This window comes from Trichoplusia ni, chromosome 1 (genome assembly GCF_003590095.1).
Source record: "Trichoplusia ni isolate ovarian cell line Hi5 chromosome 1, tn1, whole genome shotgun sequence".
Classification (NCBI taxonomy): domain Eukaryota; kingdom Metazoa; phylum Arthropoda; class Insecta; order Lepidoptera; family Noctuidae; genus Trichoplusia; species Trichoplusia ni.
In genome coordinates this window covers 1254761-1274255 of record NC_039478.1, presented here as the reverse complement: position 1 = coordinate 1274255, position 19495 = coordinate 1254761, and the positions used below count along the sequence as shown (strand labels likewise).

Below are 19495 nucleotides of genomic sequence, written 5' to 3'. Positions count from 1 at the left end.
TTCTCTTTCTAAAATGTCTGCACATTTAAATTCGATGCTGACTGTACAAGGATTGAGTATCAGCGAACGACAACCTCAGACGTCCTCAAGCCTCCGTTATTTGCGTTAGTATTTAATATTATTTTTTAATTACCGCGGCGTGGAAGACGCACTAAGGTTATATCATTGTGAGGCGTAGTTGATAAATATCTGTGGTATTTACACGCTCAAAGAGAAACAATGAATCTTGGGTACCAAACATCCGTCCACAACAGTGTGACCGTAACGATTGAATCGTGTTGTCTGCCTGCCGTATTATTGTACTTTCGACAACAACCAATACATGGTCAGCTTTTGCACAAAGTAGCAATTGTGTATCCTTATGTTGTTTGTAATTGTTTGTTTCGTTTCCGGGCTTAGACGATGGTATCTTGCTTGTGTGTATAACAGCTATCGTTTTTGTCGCCGCAAGCATAATTATAATCCTCGTTATTTTAATTATCATCGTATATCTTATACGCATGTATACTATAGTCAATTAAAGTCATATAGTGAGTTATCAATCCCAAAACTTGCGAAGCCATTTTGCTAAGGCTTCGAAATTCCTCGGTAACAGAAACCGTGTACTTAATCTCACTGTATTCTTTTGTATTGCAGACGAATCTACGTTTAAATCACGACTTGTCCTTATTTTGTTAACACCGGAGCCAGCGTATTAAATTCAAGAAACGATTTAATTTTAATATTGAACTGTGTTCCATTGTTTGTATTTTTACAGAATAAAATTAATTTTGTCAGCTACAAGCCTGTTTAAACACAATATATGTACTTTATAAAAGAAACATAATCGTCAAGTGCGTGTCGGATAACGCGTAACATATTTTATTCCATGCTTCAGGCTGTACAAGTAAGTGCCTTCTGCATGTCGGTCTTTCACGAGAAAACAACACGTGACTCGAGTTCTTGTTTTGAAATATTTTGGAATACGAAAACAGAACCTACATTTTAACTACCGGGTGATTATGTTAGCTAGCTCTAGATAGTTAATAGAATTCTAGGTCACTGATATTCTCGATAAAGCATAATCTTCGATCATAATCCGATTATTTTTGTCTGTAAACTATGACTTTGACAGCACGAGAGTTCGTGTCGCTAATAAGTAATAGCATAATCGCCAAGAATCGTCGTTTAACGAATACCAATTTAATTATTTCGACGTCCTTTAAATATCTACTAATTTTACCTTTTCAATTAATAATTGCTGTTGTTTTGTTACAATCTACACTACAGCTTTTCAACCGAAGAAGAAAACATAGCATACAAATTGGCAAAGTAATAAGAATCTTAGAATAAATGGCGGTTTGATTAAAACCTCCTTAAACTTTCTTCTATTTCCGAGGGAACGAAACAGGGCCGATTCCGATCTACCGCGAAACACAAAGTAATAACCATCTGTGTAAATGTACAGTGACCTCACAAATGCACGCAAAATACATTCAATAGCCTCACATCACGTGACCTTGAACGGGTGACGTTTTAACCAAACTTCATTCAGATGTCAGATTTTTTTTTTCGCAGTGCAATTTTCTTTTTTTGTTACCATTAAATTATCAACCATACCTACTACTTCTGTACCAGTCTTATCTGTTGTTCTTTAATCAAACATTTATTTTGCAAACGCTATCAGTTTTTGCTAGTTATGTCGTTATTAATCTTCATAATTATTTCCATCAATAGTTTGATCTAAAGCGTAATTTATGTAGTCAGCCCGAAGTCAAATCACTGAGAAATCTATTAATCATGGAGGCTATGAAGATATAAAACATAATCACTTTAATTATTCAGATTTAATTAACAGTTGATTGGCAGATTTTATATCAGGACCTTCGGTGTAAATAATGTTTATGTTGCGTAGGCGGCGGTAGTTCTTAATGTAAAATGTTGAATTGTATCGGCGAGTATCGATCGATAGGCAGTGCGCACGCTATGCTATGCCGCAACGAATGTGTGATGGACGATAAACCAGTATAGAAAGGATTCGATATGCCTTCGCTACACACCTACAAAGAAAATTATTGATAGTGGCGTTTGAGTTTTTAACATTTGCGCTCAATTTAATATTCATTGTTGAATACTGACGACCGCTTTTTATGTTCAGTACGTGATTTTATGGTTCGTGTATTGCGTAGGCAAGTCAGTGTATTATAAACGTATTACGTATCATAATAATTTGTTTTTACAACCGATAATGATACACATATTGTACCCTGGCCACATCATAATACATGGTAAATAATACTGAACTTTGGCGTTGTTTTTATTGAATTTGATCTTAAATTAACATTCAAAACGAGCATTTAAAATAAAGACCGAATCGTACTAGATAAATTGCTATTGGAAACCAAACTACTCACTTTAACCGCCGTACTGTAGTAGTAAGAAAAAGATTTATAAGTTTATGATTAAATATCGTTAGATTTACTGGCTTTACTGTAATAAAGATGTTTATAAATTGCATCTTTGCAAATCTGACAGTTATTTGACGTTACGTTAATAACTAAACATCATAGTTTATTGATGAAGTACACAAACGACTCTCAATATGCCATAAAATATACAATAAATGTTTTCCACTTGTCATTGTAGTGTGGAATTAGTTCGCGTGCACTCGGGCTAGGTAAAGATGTTTCATGTTAGCTTACAGTCTGTAGGTATGTTGGTTAGTAATGTAATATTGAAATGGAAAATGTCGACCTAAAGAGGAGTTTCTTTAATTGTACGTCGTAAAGAATGTCGCTGAACACGCTTGTCAATCTTGCTTGATGTATTTGTATTTAATAGAACAATTTCTGAGGAAATTCCAAGCTGTTTAATATCACGGCTATATTTCTATTTCGCTTCAGTCACTTTTACAACAATAGAATACAAAATTCTATTTTATCTTGATAGTTCGGAACCCCGTTATAAATTTTCAGAACACTGTTCTTCTAAACCTATCGTAGGTTTAGTAACTTCTTCTCTCTCCTACTTCTTGAAGGCTTGAGGCTTGCTTACAAACTAGCGCAAGACTTGCAGACAGATATGTAATAATAAAATTTGGGGTACGCATAGATACTCTAGACATAAATTGTACATACTATATACTAAAACTAATTTAATAATCTCTATTCCGAGGCTATCAATGTATACATTTACTGCCATGAATAACATTCTCCAATACTTGCCCGATGTGAAGTTATCAAGGGCTATCACAGTACACTAACCAGACCCTGCAATCAATCAGCTATCTGAAAAGCAGCATTGAAAAAAAATTTTTTTTGAAGAATTAAGGATTCATTACGTTGAGATTAGGTTATGCTATTTGAGAATCAAGAGTAGATACTGATTTGCCAATTACAGAAAAAGATTTGATCAATTATTATTAATTTTGAGAATAAGTAAAAAATGTTGGGTTAGTCTACGGTACAACTGAACAACGCTGTGCTCTTGTATAGACGATCGGCGAGATGGAGTGTAGTAGTCACCTCCTCTTTGAATAGGCTAAGCTAGGCGGAAAGCCTCACACATCACAGTCACAGTCACAATCACAGCGGTAGAAAATCGGACGTCAGGATTCGCGTATAGATCCCCCGGCCACAGTAGGCGAGGACCTGCGGACACTCTATTAATGTATCCGATTCTTATTGCTATTGTTTGTTTACAAGAAAATGTTCATTGATTACGAAATATATATTTGCGTGAGTGATTCTCGCGTGAAATTCTTAGTGACCAGCGATGCGTGTTCAAGTCATGTAATAACTCCATCGTTACAACTTACAGTAACACTCAATTATAAACATAACGGGGCTAGTTTTGTTAATTGTGTACATTCTAAGTATTCGTTGCATTAAAAAGCTGATGAATTCAAATTCAAATTACGCTACTAAGCACTTTTCTAACGTCAAATTCGAAACTGGACAGCGCTTTGACTCGCCCATTTCATTGTGACGCTAATTAATTATGCTCAATTCGGACAATATACTTAAGTACATAAAAAGATGATAAAAAAAATGAGTTGATTTCATATTATTTAGGTTTCTGATAATAGTTAACTATATCACTTAGTTCTCTTTGACCTCCACAATAGTTCCGCTTATAATAAGTTAAATAATCTAACCACTTTTCGAACTCATTAAAATTTCACCATAGCGATGTAAACCTATGCTGGCGTCAGATCTTTTCACTGAAATATTATGCTTCTATAATGTCCGTGTCTTTGTTACAGGACGAGACAGGGCGACTTATGAGAAGAAATATTGTGAGATACGCCATCCTAGCATACGTGATAACTCTTCAAAGGGTCTCCCTTAGAGTAAAGCGACGGTTTCCTACGTGGCAACATGTCGTCGACTCCGGTAAGTAAGGCGAAGAAAACATGTTGATAAAGTTACCATAACAATGAACATTTAGAAAAATAAAGAAAGAGACAAAGAGAGCAGTGAAAAGAAAAGCAAATGTTGAACTAAACGTTTCTTTTTTTTAGGACTCATGCTGGAGAGTGAAAGAAAGGTTTTTGAAAAAATGGATGGCAAAAGCCCCATGTCGAAGTATTGGATGCCCCTTGTGTGGGCAACGAATATAATAAATAGGGCAAGGAAAGAAGGATTGATAACTAGTGACCATATTGTCCAAACGCTACTCGTTGAGCTTTCTGACATCAGGCGGCGACTGGGGGCACTCATAGGTTACGACACCGTGTGTGTTCCTCTCGTGTATACCCAGGTTAGTAAGACACGGTTTTACGTGAACATTTTTATAATCCAATACTTATTTTTGTGTTCATTTGCTATGGACTCATGCTTTGTCACATCTTCAATAGAAAAAATATTCTATAGCGAAAAGCACTTAATATTAATACAAGCAAAATGTTAGTTTCTGAGAAAACTGTTGAGCTACTATATTTACAGAGCCACAGGTGATGATGCATTAGGTAAATAGTCATGTAGACACAAGCGCATTTATGTGGCATTAAGTATTATCGTGTAAGAGGCTAAGTCTTGAAACATTATCTGTGAGATGCAGAATAACTTGCCGGCAAATTGATGTTAAAAATATCTTTAGAGAAACAAGACGTGACGACCGATATGATCTGCCATGTGTCCAAGCTAATTCGTTCCGATGATAAAACATAGCATAATTATCTGCTCATACGAGCGAGGTCTCACGCTCCTGCACCGTTATACGTGAGGTTTTATATTATTTTTCATTTGTGGACGAAGTTTATTTTACGCTGGTCTTGTAACAGGAAACTAGGTTCTAAATATTTGTTTAAATCTTCTTAACTCTAGAATGATTAAATAGCTACAGTCTGTTTCGATTAAAAAAAAGTATCTTCTATTCGATGTTTATAAAACGGCGCAAAATCTAATGTCGCTTATTTCACTGGCCATGTAAAAAATGCGATCGAGGCCGCAAGCGCAGCAGCTTTGTACATAGTGGTGTCGATATTTTTAAACAAACATCTCTCGTGTTATGAGTTTAGTCCTTTTGTTTTCAATTCATGGTTGCATACAAGAAAAATGTTAAATACCTTTAGTATTGTAGGCACCTCATTCCTCTTAACTCTTACTCCTTAACCTAAATCTGAAAGACGAAACATGAACCTACAACACGGTATGGTTAAATGAATGCGATCCTAATCTGTAATATAAGTACTCATCGAAGATCGTTTTATTTCGAAAATTCAACATTAATCACTCTTTTTTGCTTATTATGAATTTTTAAAATATATTTCAGGTGGTAACTCTGGCTCTCTACACGTACTTCGTGGCAGCACTGATGGGGCGACAGCTGGTGCCTCCAGCCCCAGGCAGCACCTCCAAATACGAACCCGATGTATATTTTCCACTTTTTACCGCTTTACAGGTACGTTTATTTACAGTACAGATCCGAAATGTCTATTAGTCTCTAAATTCCACTTGGCAATCATAAAGATGGATGAGAGTTAAGATCTACAGCCTGCTTGATGTCATATTAAAACAGGCCACAATATTCAAGGATAGTTAAGTTTTAAATATTTATCCAAGAATTCTGACGTTTTCTATTTAAATAACAGGATTATTAATTAAAATAGGAAACGAAGGCACTAACTAGTAAAGATTTGAACAGTATTTTTTTGTGGAACTAGCTTTTGATCCTATATTTCGACGTTTTTCAGTTTTGCTTCTACGTTGGCTGGTTGAAAGTGGCGGAGGTGCTTATCAATCCTTTTGGCGAGGACGATGACGATATAGAGCTAAATTGGCTCATAGATAGGCATATAAAGGTACGTTACAACAGTTACGTTATAACTGGATATAAGGTGGTTCGCTTCAAGTTCAAGTAGTGAAGGTTGACACATGTTGTGTTATTTTTATTCTTACCTTGTGACTTGCGATGCCAGACAGATCGGCGCTTGCGGAGCCGGTCATTTTTAATAAGGAAAGCATTTTTTTATACGCCCTCTTTATTACTTGAGTATAATAAAATGATTTAAAGAAAAAATTAAAAGAAAATCAGTGGTAATGTTTGAACTCGAAAACCGTAACAATGTGATCTATAAAATAAAGTTTAACATTTTCTAATAAGAAAAGCATACTTGATAATGAAAATTCTAATCTGTCTTTCAGGCAGCCTACATGATCGTTGACGAAATGCATGAGGAACATCCTGAGCTTTTAAAGGACCAGTACTGGGAGGAGGTGGTCCCTAAGGACTTGCCGTACACCGTGGCTTCAGAGCACTACCGGCGCCACGAGCCGCCCTGCTCCGCCGACCATTACAAAGTGAAGGCTGAAGACGCAGTCTACGCTAATGTTCAGGCCCCCAGAAAGAGCCACGATGAGACGTATGCAGACTATGTAAGTAATCCACTTACGAATGAACTTGAGGAATTAATGTCAGTTATTATTATATTATATAAATTGCCCGATGTTCAAGCATGCTTAAATAATATGTAATATGAGCTTCTTGAGATATTCATTAATTTAGTGATTAATTCCGATGTCATGTTTAAATAGTGTCCCTGTATCAACTATTTATCAAAATTAAAGTGTTAAATTTTATCGAGCTCTGTATTTCTGTTGCTATATCTGTACTGGTTTGTGTAAGGTGAAAAATAGATTAATAGAGAGTCCTGGCGACCAACCATTTGTCAGTAGTACAAACGTAGATTTATACGATTCTATGTAGGTAAATTTACCAAATTTTACACTTCTGCAAATATGTAGCTATAATCATTTCAAATTGTAATGTTTCAGGAAAGTGTCGACACACCCTTAGTGGAAAGAAGAAAGAATTGGTTCCAAAGACAAATATCGAGAATGGGGTCAGTGAGGTCTGCGTCTACAGCATATTCTTCAGGTGGTCTATTCGGTCGGAACCGGCACAACTCGGTGGTCTACTCGAGCCCCGAGGCCGGGCAGCCGGTGGCGCCGCCCCCTCCCCACCACAAGATGTCGCTGTACGAACGCCTTGTTGGCCGCAAGTCTGGACGTGGACAGCATAGACAAAATTCAAGACATGGTAAAAATCTGCCTAATTTTTTACTAATATCCAAGATTGGCATTTTGTTCTTAAAATATACTTCTACTGAGTAACGCCTTCTTTAACTTAATGTATGAATTCCAGATATTAAGCCATTTTTGCTGCTGGCTTAGGTTGCATTTAAAGTAGTACCTTGTAATCGCCGCGTGGCAATGGTCATATAACTGTACTTGCAGTTTCTGAACTTTTGCTCTTTGAAGATCTCATCTAAGTACCTAGATAAAATCGATCATCATCATTTTGTAGATAAGAGACGTATCTACAAAATGACAAACTCAACTGACATTGCCCTTATCGTTTTTTATACCAGAAATCTAAATTCAAACAAGTGAAAAGCATTTAAATAATCTTTGTTTAAATGACTGCTCGGATAGCCAAGTGGTTTGAATATTTGTTTATCCTCCGCGACACAAGGATTCAAATCCTTCGTGAGGGAGCAGTTTAAGCACAATGTAAATGGTTTTTTTTTTGTAATTTCTAGGCGGGCAAAAAAGTAATGGCTCAGCTGTACCAATAACTCTACGTAACCGACCACGCATCCCAACACCCGATGTGACGAAAGAAGTAATGGATCGCGAAAACAGAATCGCCATGGGAATGCAAAACATGGGCGTCATCATGGCTCACCAGGGATATCAGAACGAGGTGCCTGTTCTCGGAGCGCTTGTTTTGTCGCCCATTCAAGAGCTCGATAGTGGGTCGGTGAACAATACGCTGCACGCGGGGCAGCCTGGGACAACAGCGTTAGCTCAGGCGGTGTTGTCGCCTGCCCTGACCGCGGGTGGTATGCCGCCAATGATCGCCGCAGCGCCCGTTACACTGGGGGTGTCGCAGCTGACGTCGCTGGTGAACTCGACGCCGTCCACGCCGCGCGCGGAGAGGGGCGCGGCCGACGGGTCCGGGGGCTCCCCGCACTCCCCGCGCGCCACCGTCACCGAGCTGCCCCCCTCCGACCGCGACAGCGAGCACAGCACTGCCAGCACGGGGACCCCGCCCGAGCTCACCAGGAAACGCAGCAGCTCCAAGCGAGGAGAAGTCTACGTATAAGGAATACACGTGGTGCTTATGAAATTGTGATTGATAACATTTTATTGGTCGAGTTTTTCGTCTGATATTTTAGTACCTACATGTACTTGCGTACCTACTCAATACGATTGATATGAGAGAGCTCATTTATATTTGTTAGTCGATTTCCATTGTGTTAATGGATTGAATTTTACGCACAGACAGGGATTGAATTGTATAGATTTATATAAAGTATTTTTTATTATAGCGTTTTTATTTTACTCTTTAACACTGAATTAACATCCCTTACTAAATCGAGGAAGTAGAGAAAAAATAAATAATGTTCTGATAGAGGACACGTAAACTGCGTGGTGGTGGTGTAATTTATTGTGTCTTGAAATAATTTAGAAAGAAAATACTTATTACCTACTTAGAAAATAGAAAGTCTTTGCCGTACTTTGCCGCAGCAGCACTTCATACACACATCCAAACGTAAGACCGCAAGGCCAGTACATTGGAAGAGCAAAACCAGAACTATTTGCCATTTAAGAATTAGTAATAAGAGGCAAAATGCAGATGCATTCCTATTCAATAACTTTTTAAGTAATTGGCGAAGACCTCAAAATTAAATGAAACAATTGCCGATAATTTCTAAGTCCTTTATTTATTACTACAGAAGACACTTTTCATATATGTAATTAAAATGGTTATAAGATATTAAGAATACTTTAAAGTACGTATAAGATTAAATATGATATTCAAATAGATATATTGCTAAAAAGCTATAAAATATTTAAATTTAATTGTCCGTTATTTCGACAGCTACCTTAAAAAGTAGCCGAACCCATAGTTGTTTTTTAAAAAACCAAAAATGTTTTTAAGTATTGGACCTATAAAAAAGTCGGTACTTTCACTTCATTGTGATATTTTATTCGTATAAAATATTTTAAAGTCACAAACGATAGTCTAACGAGTACATATCTAGTTGGTGTGTTGTCACAGCGACCTTTTTAATTTGGGGATAAAAATATATTTCGTAGCGTGTTAAGCATCACTATTTGTTCTACTTTTAGATGTATCAAAAGATTGTGTAAAAAACTTGCAGAGTATAAGTAAGTTATATAATGTATATAAAATAATTCGCAAAATACGTCATCTACAGTCTACATTAAAAATTCTACTTTAAAAAGATACCTTAAGAGGTGGTAGGTTCTCATGTGGGCCCTGCCAAATTCAATTTTATCATACCATCTACAACTATATAAATATCAGACAAGTGAGATCGATTATATAAAAATTAATTAATATTACGTTAGTATATCATCGTATAAAATGCATGAGTCTTATTCTAATACGGAAAGAGTTTTTCAGTCCGGCGTCCGACTGCAGCGACAAAATTCTTATTCCTTAGATTGCTCTGTCGCGTTTCCTGGATCGATTTACTTTACGATCCCATTCCCCCACCTGAAATATGAAACCAAAACTTAACCTCACTAATATTGCGATTTTATCTTTTTATCTTTTGGTTCGTTACAGACCCCAAGAAAAATCTAAAGAGTTTTTAGAAAGAAAGATACTTATGAGCAGTTTCTTAACCTGATATGCAACTATTCGTTCAATGTTGTAGCAAGATCTGACTTGAACGGTATTAAAGCACCAGATCGCAGCAGTGTATTCATGAACAGCTTGATAGTCGGCACCTTTTAGTCCAAAAATATGCAGAATCTATTTATATCAGACATTTCATTTAAATCAAATTTACAATGTCTACGTTTTTTTTTCATGTTTTAAGTATACTTCAACTACATATGACGCCGATCGTATTTAAGCATTTTTAAAAAACAGTCCTTTTTATAGTTGTAAATTGCAATGTCATCGGGTTTGGAGCTATGTACCCTGAAAATTCCGTCTGCTATCGGGAAGTGCCTCAAAATTGATTTACAAAAATCCAACCGGTCGACAAACAAACAAACAAGAAAGAGTATATAATAAGAAAGAGAATAACGTGGGAAAAATATGACTCATTGCCTCAATTAAATTTAAAATGTCAAAAGCTGGATCTCCAAAGAGATACGCTGACCTTCAATCTGTAAGGGAATTGCGATGATTAAGGCAATTCTTTTACCTGTGCATTACTGCAGTTCAGGTTGCACGATCCTCTGAAAAGTGAGAAAACCTTCAGTTAAGTAGGAACATTGCGTAAGTACTCAACAAATTCTTAATTAGAAACTGAAAGGAAAGTCGATTTTATTAATTGTATGTATACAACTAAATGAATAGTAAAATTTTGTTTCAGGCTGTACAATTTACATATAAAAAAATGCTTTTGCTTGGTGCAAATAACCGTGCATACGTACCGAGAAAAGTAAAATGATTTTCTCGATTCTGCTGTTTTTCATCTCCATCTTAATAAGTTTCTTATTCATCCGTTCGTATTCACACCTGGCTTCATCAAGTTTCCTCTTATAACACCTGTGAAGTAAATAATACACTTTAAAGTGTATAATACAACCATTAATTGGGTAATGGGAAAAACTACACCTATTTAACTATTTACTCTTCTATATTAAGCTAAGTGTGCCCAGCTGTGGTACCAATGAAGCTTGTATAAGCTACCTGAATACAAAACTGATTGAAAGGAACGAGCCGTTGGGGCCTCATTAAGTAACTGGGTGATTCTCCGGAAAAAAGTAATACAAATTAAGAACATCATTATCCTCACCACATTTTTCATACTGCAGATTGCTTGATTTAATATTATTTTTACCTAAGTTTGTAAAGTACTGCGGCTCTTATTAGATGAAGTAAGAATGAAAACATTTTAAGCATCATAGTGAAGTGAACCAGTTGCTGAGGATAATGATATGTATTTTTTCCGAAGAATCACCCAACTAACTCATAAGCATACTCACAAACTTTCGCCTTTATCATCATCATCTTAATTTGATATTTTCATTCAAATCGCTAATTTGCTTTAGTTTTATATTCGCAATGTAAGGTAAAACACGAAAGTTTAATTTCGATTAGGTACATCCTATAAGCGGTTCACCGCAAATTATAATACTACTAGCTAATAAAACATAAAAACATGCTAACTTTTACAAAAATAACGAGCGCCTGTCCATTTGTTTGGAATAAAATAAATGGCTAAGTGTGTTCAGACTTGCACACTCTTGTACCGAAATACATTTCGTGTGTCAGTTTTTTATTTGGATGTGTGTTGTCGCCAGTGTTTTAAATATTATATTTCTTTTATTTTAAAGACTTTTTAATATTTTTAATTGTCTGTTAAGGACACACATTTGATTACGTAACCTAATGAGCCCAACGTCGGGTTCTGAAAATAAGCAATCTTTAGAAACAAATACGTTATCTTTAAGTCTGATGAGTGATAGATTTTTTACAACATATAAGAAGTCCTGGTTCAATAAATCGTGACAATTTAAGGACATTTCGAAGTAATGCAAAAACGGTACATTTTAATTTTTTTAGAAAGGCATGTGTATTATTTGTAAAAGTTAAATATACGTGTCCCTTCGTCCAGCATACTCACCATGGAATCCTGATATTTCATGAATGTCAAAAAACTGTTCTGAAATAGTGCTAAATAGTGCCCAAAGGAAAAAAATAGTGCTCTTGTACTTGCGAAGTTATAGCCATAGTTCGATGAGTATGCTGGACGAAGGTTTCGCCCAGCATACTCACCTCCGTCCGGAGAATCTGTATACGCTTCAAACATAATTCATACTTCAAAAAATAGTTCCCAAATAGTGCCAAACGGTGCCCAAAAAGAAAAAACAGTGCTCGAATAACTTCGGAGTTATAGGCTTCGTTCAGTGAGTATGCTGGGCGTAGGTTCTACGCCCAGCATACTCACCTCAGTGCGCGAATATCGAACGAGCTATAGGTATAATTTACGTCTCAAAAAATTGTGCTTGAAATAGTGCCCAATATCAGTCCAATTTTTGCTTGACTTTTGACCTAGAAAACCATTAAATTTGATTGTAAACTTCTACATACATTACATTGAGTACAGTCGAATACAATATTATTAACTTTCTTTCTAACAATTTTTGTCTTGTGTAAATTATTAATTGTCTATGTAAGGGAGTATTTACTTTAGAATCGCAATATTATTAATTACACATTATTTTAATAATGCTTTATAATAATATGATTAAGCCTTCGCGCGTCGCATGGGACCCCGGTAGCTAGGAACAATGATTTTATATATTTTGTCTAGATCACGGCGCTTGTAGGATTAAGATATCAAATGAAGTAAATCATGCATGAAAAATAAAGTTGCTGTTATTAATGCTTACATTGCAACTGACAAAACTATTCAAAATAATCATTTTCCGGATCAAGGACGGTACCACAACGTTTACGGAATTGACCTGTATTCCTCATGTGATAAAGTTCAATATAGTGTGGCAGTAATGGATGCACGTACGGTCAATAGGTATGGGGCTTACGACGCGCGGCGCCCGCGACGCAAATGAATATGTTTATGTTTAAATACTAGATGTATATATTAGAGAACTATGTCACAGTACTAGTTTTGACTGGTTATAAGTTTTGCCTGCAACATATATACAAAAAGAAACTGTATAATTTCCTTTTTAAAATTTTTCCAGATATTAATTTTATTGGCTGCAAATGACTGTTTTTATTCAGACAAACACACAATGCAATGAAGTAATAGACTTCATTTACGCTTAAAGTTTCATTCATTTATTATTATTTATAAAATATATAATAATGCATTTAATCGAAAGTTTTTGACATGTGAGAAAATACCATAATTATTTCCAATAACATGAAGTCTACAATTAGAAAGTTTAATATTTTTGTCCAAAAACATGTGTCGACGACTGTACCCCATTTTACGTTAGTATGTAGAAGTTTACATTAAAATTTAATGGTTTTCTAAGTCAAAAGTCAAGCAAAAATTGGACTGATATTGGGCACTATTTCAAGCACAATTTTTTGAGACGTAAATTATACCTATAGCTCGTTCGATATTCGCGCACTGAGGTGAGTATGCTGGGCGTAGAACCTACGCCCAGCATACTCACTGAACTATGGCTATAACTTCGCAAGTACAAGAGCACTATTTTTTTCCTTTGGGCACTATTTAGCACTATTTCAGAACAGTTTTTTGACATTCATGAAATATCAGGATTCCATGGTGAGTATGCTGGACGAAGGGACACAAATATACTTTCTAAAAAAGGTAGCTGTTCAAAATCCGAGGTAAATACGCAGTTTACACAAGTTAAGATATAATGGCATTGATGGATTATTGGCATTCGCAGTTTTTAGAGAAATCTTATAAACTGATTTAAGCAGCTTGCAAAAAATATTTTATACTAATTACGACTCCACCATCAGTATTTTTAATTACGAGTACGAATACTTTTACAATGAGATCTCGCGTTTCTTTTTCGCCTTAATAGCTAATCGTACTTCAAAGAGGTTACTTTGCATCGACCTACTAGTTTATAAACTGCGTTATTCAACCCCGTGTTTGGAGCAGCAAATACATAATTTATGCAAAATCGAACCTTCGTCTACTTAAGTTACAGTCGCCATTACAATCTTCGTGTTCGCGTTTGCTTCTCCTGCGCGATTTAGAGCCAGCTGTAGACAAAACTTTCATATGATTAAGGTGCACAGCACTTCTTAACAAAAATATTAGGTATTAAGGAGTGTTCAGTAGCGTACCAATACCTTAATAGGCCATGGGCTCGAAAAAACGTAAAGAAAAAAAAAGAAAAAAGTATTTTTTTTTTATCTTTTTTTTTTTAAATACAACTGTCACTGTTTCTTTGCATTGTGGAAGAGTCACAAAGAATTGCCACGGCCCTAGAATGATATAGTTACGCCACTGTCAGAGTTACTTGTAAGATTTCAGCGTCTACCACCCTTTTGAAATGTATTTAACAAAATAAACAAAAATAACCTCGTCTTTTGATTAGTCGTTAAAGACGAAAAACTATCAACAATCTTACAATCTAACTATTACGGTTCATGATTCATGAGATAGTCTGATAACAACAGAGCCTGAGTAACAGGGTACTATTTTAACCATTTTGTACCAAACTCTACAAATGGATTTTGAAATAGAAGATTTTGAAATTAAGGGTGTTATACAGGGTAACTATGAATTCTCATTTTGTACAAAGCATAGGTATCTAATATGTTTCCTTTTTCTTTGTAGAACTGCCGCCATCTGCGATGTCTCGTCAATCTTCTTAAAGGCAATGTTTCTATCAAATCAAACACACGATTTTTTAGGAACATTATCAGTAAAACGAGTGACTGCTTTCGCATTTCTTTTAGCCTTCTAATTGTTCGTATACTTCGTATTATAAATCTTCAAATTGAAAACCTCTTTATTTCTTCATGGAAGTTTGCTTTAGCTTCATCTGGTAGTTCACCTTCACTCTGAATTGTGTTCTTAATACTTTGGTACGAATTGTTGAATCAGTACTAGGTGCCAAAGAAATAAGAATACAACTCAAACTGAAATCACTGTATAGGAATAGAAACACATATCACAAAAATCAATATAGAACTTATCTTATAGATATATCCTTTTTTACCGCTTTTAATGACAAAGGTCATATGTTACAAATGATGACGTCAATTCAAAACACTCGAGTGTGTGAAGATGATAGTTTAAATCACGTCACTTAAAGAAATGATTTTTTCATATAACTGAACTGAACTGACATATGTATTGATCTAACTGATATATGTATTAATCATTTTCGAAGTTCCTTTAGCTAGACGGCATACTGTCTTTGTTATTGCCAAGCGGAATGTAGAGTACACCATACACTGTATTGTACAATGAATTTCCAACTGTTGTGTTGGCAAAATGCTTAATAGAATAGGAATAGTTTCAAATTTAATCCAACTGCCATTCATTCATCGGCCGTTGTAAATAGCAGTATCGAGGCCCAAGCTGTCCTTTTTCAACTAGGACTACCCACCCAGTCATATTTTTTATTTAATAAAAGTTTGAAATGTATTGTAGTAAACTGCGTTATTGGAAACTAAAAAGACACATTATAACACAGTTCAAATATAAACAATACACACAAATACAATGTTATTACAATACTTTTTATATGATGGAGCCGCTGAAACCTTATTTTCAACTTATTATAATGTTCTGATTGATTTGTAACTGCATAAAAAAATGAGAAAACTATATTATCATAAGAAGCATTGCAAATTACAGTATTTGAAATTTGATATGAAATATCTTTCAATATTGATATTCGTGAAATCGAAATCGCTTTGCGAACAGCAGTGGCGCGTGTTATACATACCTTTACGATCTTTGGAGTCGTCTGACCGTCGTCGTTTCCGTCCATCCTTATCTCTCTTCGATTTACGTCCATCCTTGTCTCTCTTCGATTTCCGTCCGTCCTTGTCTCTCTTCGATTTACGTTCGTCATTGTCTCTCTTCGATTTCCGTCCGTCTCTCTTCGATTTCCGTTCGTCGTCATCTCTCTTCCTTTTCCGTCCGTCTCTCTTCGATTTCCGTTCGTCGTCATCTCTCTTCGATTTCCGTCCGTCTTCCACTATCTTCGTTTTCTGTCCGTCGTCCACATTCCCAGGCTCTTGCGCCATGGACGCAGATGGTTCAGGCGAACCATTACGGCTGAAAATTTATTTACAAACTGATTAGTCATTTTGTTTCTACTTAGAATGATTTGTGTTGTTTAATCACAAAAGAAATAGATAAAAACTTGCAAATCACTCAATGTTGAATAAAAAGTGTAAAATAATGTATATAAGCGGAAAAGGATAAGCAGGAAAAAAGGTGTTAGAAACTAAATATGTTTTAGTAATGTTAGTTGTATACTAGATCAGGTACTGTATCGAGTTCAATAAAGGGGAGCGTAGCGGGGAGGAAAGCCATCCCTTACGGGGTGAGGCTCGAAGGCGCTATTGAGAAGCATGAAATGTTATAGTGTAAAAGAAAGTGGAGATTGAAAGAGTATTAATAAGTTAGAAGTTAGTCATTAAATATCTCACCATCCACAATAAACCACCACCACCAATTCGCATTGTATACAAGCTTATGGTTTATAATAAATCGCTAACGTGGCCTACCTTAGAAATAGAGTGGACAGTAGTAGACTTGCAAATACCCTTCGAAATTCTATAGGAAGCTGTGTTGGGGACGCTTACTGCGGAACACAGCATATCGTGGAAGATTGTCCCACGAGGGGTACAACACCAGTTTGGCGTGGCTGCAGTAATGAGCAAACTTCGCTTATTTCTTGCCATAGTAGCCTCAATGGTTGGAATTAATATATCTTGGAGAGCTACTGCAGAATTTGGTGAGGACGTGACTGCACAGATGCACAGGCAGGGGGCGATAACGCCCATCACATCTCCGATTCGTGCTCGACACACTAGGCTTAGAAGGGGAACTGCTAACGCTTCGGTGGCAGATGTGGGGAAGACTGCTGCTCCCTAAATCAAATGTCAAAGGAAGCACGATCGGTTCATCCGCGCGTCTCCTATTTAGCGCACAGACAAACAAAAATCCAACTTTTCCTGAAAGGGATCCAAGTAGTTTGCATGGCATTTAGCCGGTACGGTTTCCGCATGCCTCTTCGCTATCCCCAGGATGTAGGAGTTCCATGAGGATTTAAAAAGTTATAATAAATTAGTCATTTTCAAATTATAAGACATGGAATGTCGGTATATTTATTTGGAACGCAATTTTTGCTTCAATGTGTGTAAAATCAACCATAAAAAAGGGTTAGCTCATTTCGAATCTTATCAAAACGAAACTATATATTCATATATTATTCCTGGTTGGAGTATTTTTAACTAAGCAAGATGTGACAAAGAGTTGCACATTACAAATTTATCGATTATCAGGTAACTCAGTAAAGGATTGAACAAAAAAGGTTGTAAAAACAAAAAAGAACAATTAGCTTGTACTGTATGTCTGCTTTATGTTACCCGGATATTTTGATGTTGCATGTATGACCAAGCAGCAACAGGAGATTAGACCTGTTAAAATTGCCATTGTATCTTGGATAACACTAACAGCACTTGAATCTGCCAAATCTCCAGCCATTGTTTGTTTTCTTTAATTCTAAAATATTCTCTAATCAGGAGAATTTAAATAAATTTATTTACCTCGGGATATCAGCTTGAGTTGATGTCACTGCTGGTTCCTCTGGAATGAATGATTTTTTTGTATTACACTTATATGTTCACGTTACCAAAAGATAGGCTGGAGAATGAGTAAATAAGAGACGGGCCATACTGAATAATTAACAGTATTATTAATCATACAAAAACCATTTATTCAAGTTCTGAATGTCAAAAAATTATATACAAGACAGCACCCCGGGTAAGACAACTTTAATTGCTGTCTTAGTGCTCAAGCTGTGAAGAAGAAGCGGTGGAACAAACTCCACAGCAAATCATGCTGACAACTTTTTTTACAATATAATACCAAATTTTTGATCATGGTAATGTTAATTGTTAATTGTATACATGTAATATACGGAATATGTGGATGTTATAGTAGAAGCCATAATTGCAAAAGTTAGCAATGACCATTTATACTTATTAGCAATGACCAATTATACCATTTATACTTGTTCGATAAAAAAATTCAAAAGATATTTATGGTGACAATCTTTTTAGTTGAAACCAGTCTAACCAAGGGGTATTGTGTTGCCCAGGTAACTGGATTGAGGAGGTCAGATAGGCAGGCGCTCCTTGTAAACCATGGTACTCAGCTGAAACCGGTTAGACTGGTAGCCGACCACAACATAGATGGGGAAAAGGCTAGGCCAATGATGAATCTTTTTAGTTGAAACACTTACTTAAATGTACTATTTCTGTGAGTGTTTAAACTAAAAATATTGTCATTTCAAGACTTCTGGGGATTGGCTTGTGTATGTGTCTGTTGGCTAATCATGTATGACTGCATCATTTATTCTGTACTGCTAGTGACGCATTATTCCTGGAGATTAATTATACCTCTCCCTGCCTAGCCCTTTATCAAAAAAGTTTATGTGTGTAATATTTTCAATGGACTTGATAGAGTTGATGGTATTGTTTAACATAAATAAACATCCACCACATCTTTTCTTTGTATTCATAGTTAAACTTTTATTCAGGACAAGAAATATACTTGTATGGCGTTTTTATCAAATAAACATGCGGAGTACAAATTATTTTTTTGCTTATTACCCATAGTTAACAATAAGGTACATAATTATTCAATATAATACTTCATAAATTAGAAATAAACAAGAAAAGTTAGTAATTTTATTACCTGAAATTGGATGAGGCTCCATTTTTTAATGACTACACAGCACGCGGACGAGGTATTGATTTTTTATTAAATTGGCAGCTACCTAGCAGTCCTGCTCTCACTGCGTTACCACCGGCGCCGATGCACTACTATAAAAGTGATAAAACAACTGGCTATCAGTACCATGGGTCTGACAGAAAGCGATGTAAATTTTCCACAAATTGGCGCGAAGTTTAAATTGAGAAGGAAAACTTTGATTAGCTAAAAGTAATGGTAATTAAATAAAGCTTTTTTTTCTAAAGATATGTTATTAAAAAGGTCGCTTGGTTGACTAACAGCATAATTTTAACAGAGTTTATCGCGTAATACATAAATCTGTTTGGTTTCAGAGAATGTTGTGCTATAAATTAAATTATTACTACTTCTTTTTGAACCAGCGTTTGTCCCAGCCTTTGTAACAATTAACTGGCACAAATGTGATCAATCTTGTAATTAACCACTTATTTTGTAGATATCCACACAGTTTTTAGTCCAGCCGCAGAGCAAAGGCCTTATCTAAATTCTTTTACGGGTCTCTATCCTGGGACGGCTGTGCTGTGCTAGCCTTCGTGGCTGTTTTTAATATTCTTATTATTTGAT

General features: G+C 35.8%; 2 protein-coding genes across 7 annotated transcripts in view; one reads left to right on the top strand and one right to left on the bottom strand.

Annotated features, from left to right (window-relative positions):
* Positions 1-8814, top strand: part of LOC113502126 (bestrophin-4) — a 41718-nt gene extending 32904 nt beyond the window's left edge. For all 3 annotated transcript variants that reach the window (XM_026883635.1, XM_026883549.1, XM_026883726.1), the window contains 7 exons: positions 4244-4373; positions 4502-4740; positions 5755-5883; positions 6176-6283; positions 6627-6857; positions 7257-7521; positions 8024-8814. In XM_026883635.1, the coding sequence (XP_026739436.1) occupies positions 4244-4373; positions 4502-4740; positions 5755-5883; positions 6176-6283; positions 6627-6857; positions 7257-7521; positions 8024-8589 (1668 nt within the window). In that variant the 3' untranslated portion in view covers positions 8590-8814. The remainder of the gene's footprint in view (positions 1-4243; positions 4374-4501; positions 4741-5754; positions 5884-6175; positions 6284-6626; positions 6858-7256; positions 7522-8023) is intronic.
* Positions 8815-9194: 380 nt separating this feature from the next.
* On the bottom strand, positions 9195-19113 carry LOC113502429 (protein PXR1-like). Of its 4 annotated transcripts, none has more exons than XM_026884036.1 (7): positions 18878-19113; positions 17725-17764; positions 15891-16225; positions 14115-14190; positions 10905-11019; positions 10673-10706; positions 9195-10011 (listed from the first exon to the last, which is right to left on the bottom strand). In XM_026884036.1, the coding sequence occupies exons 1-6, from the start codon at positions 18897-18899 to the stop codon at positions 10680-10682; spliced, it is 615 nt and encodes a 204-aa protein (XP_026739837.1). In that variant the 5' UTR covers positions 18900-19113; the 3' UTR covers positions 9195-10011; positions 10673-10679. The 4 variants fall into 4 exon arrangements, with proteins under 4 accessions (XP_026739837.1, XP_026740072.1, XP_026739915.1 ...); XM_026884271.1 differs by having other exon boundaries at positions 15891-17046; positions 18878-18914; XM_026884114.1 differs by having other exon boundaries at positions 16681-17764; positions 18878-18894.
* Positions 19114-19495: the final 382 nt, after the last annotated feature.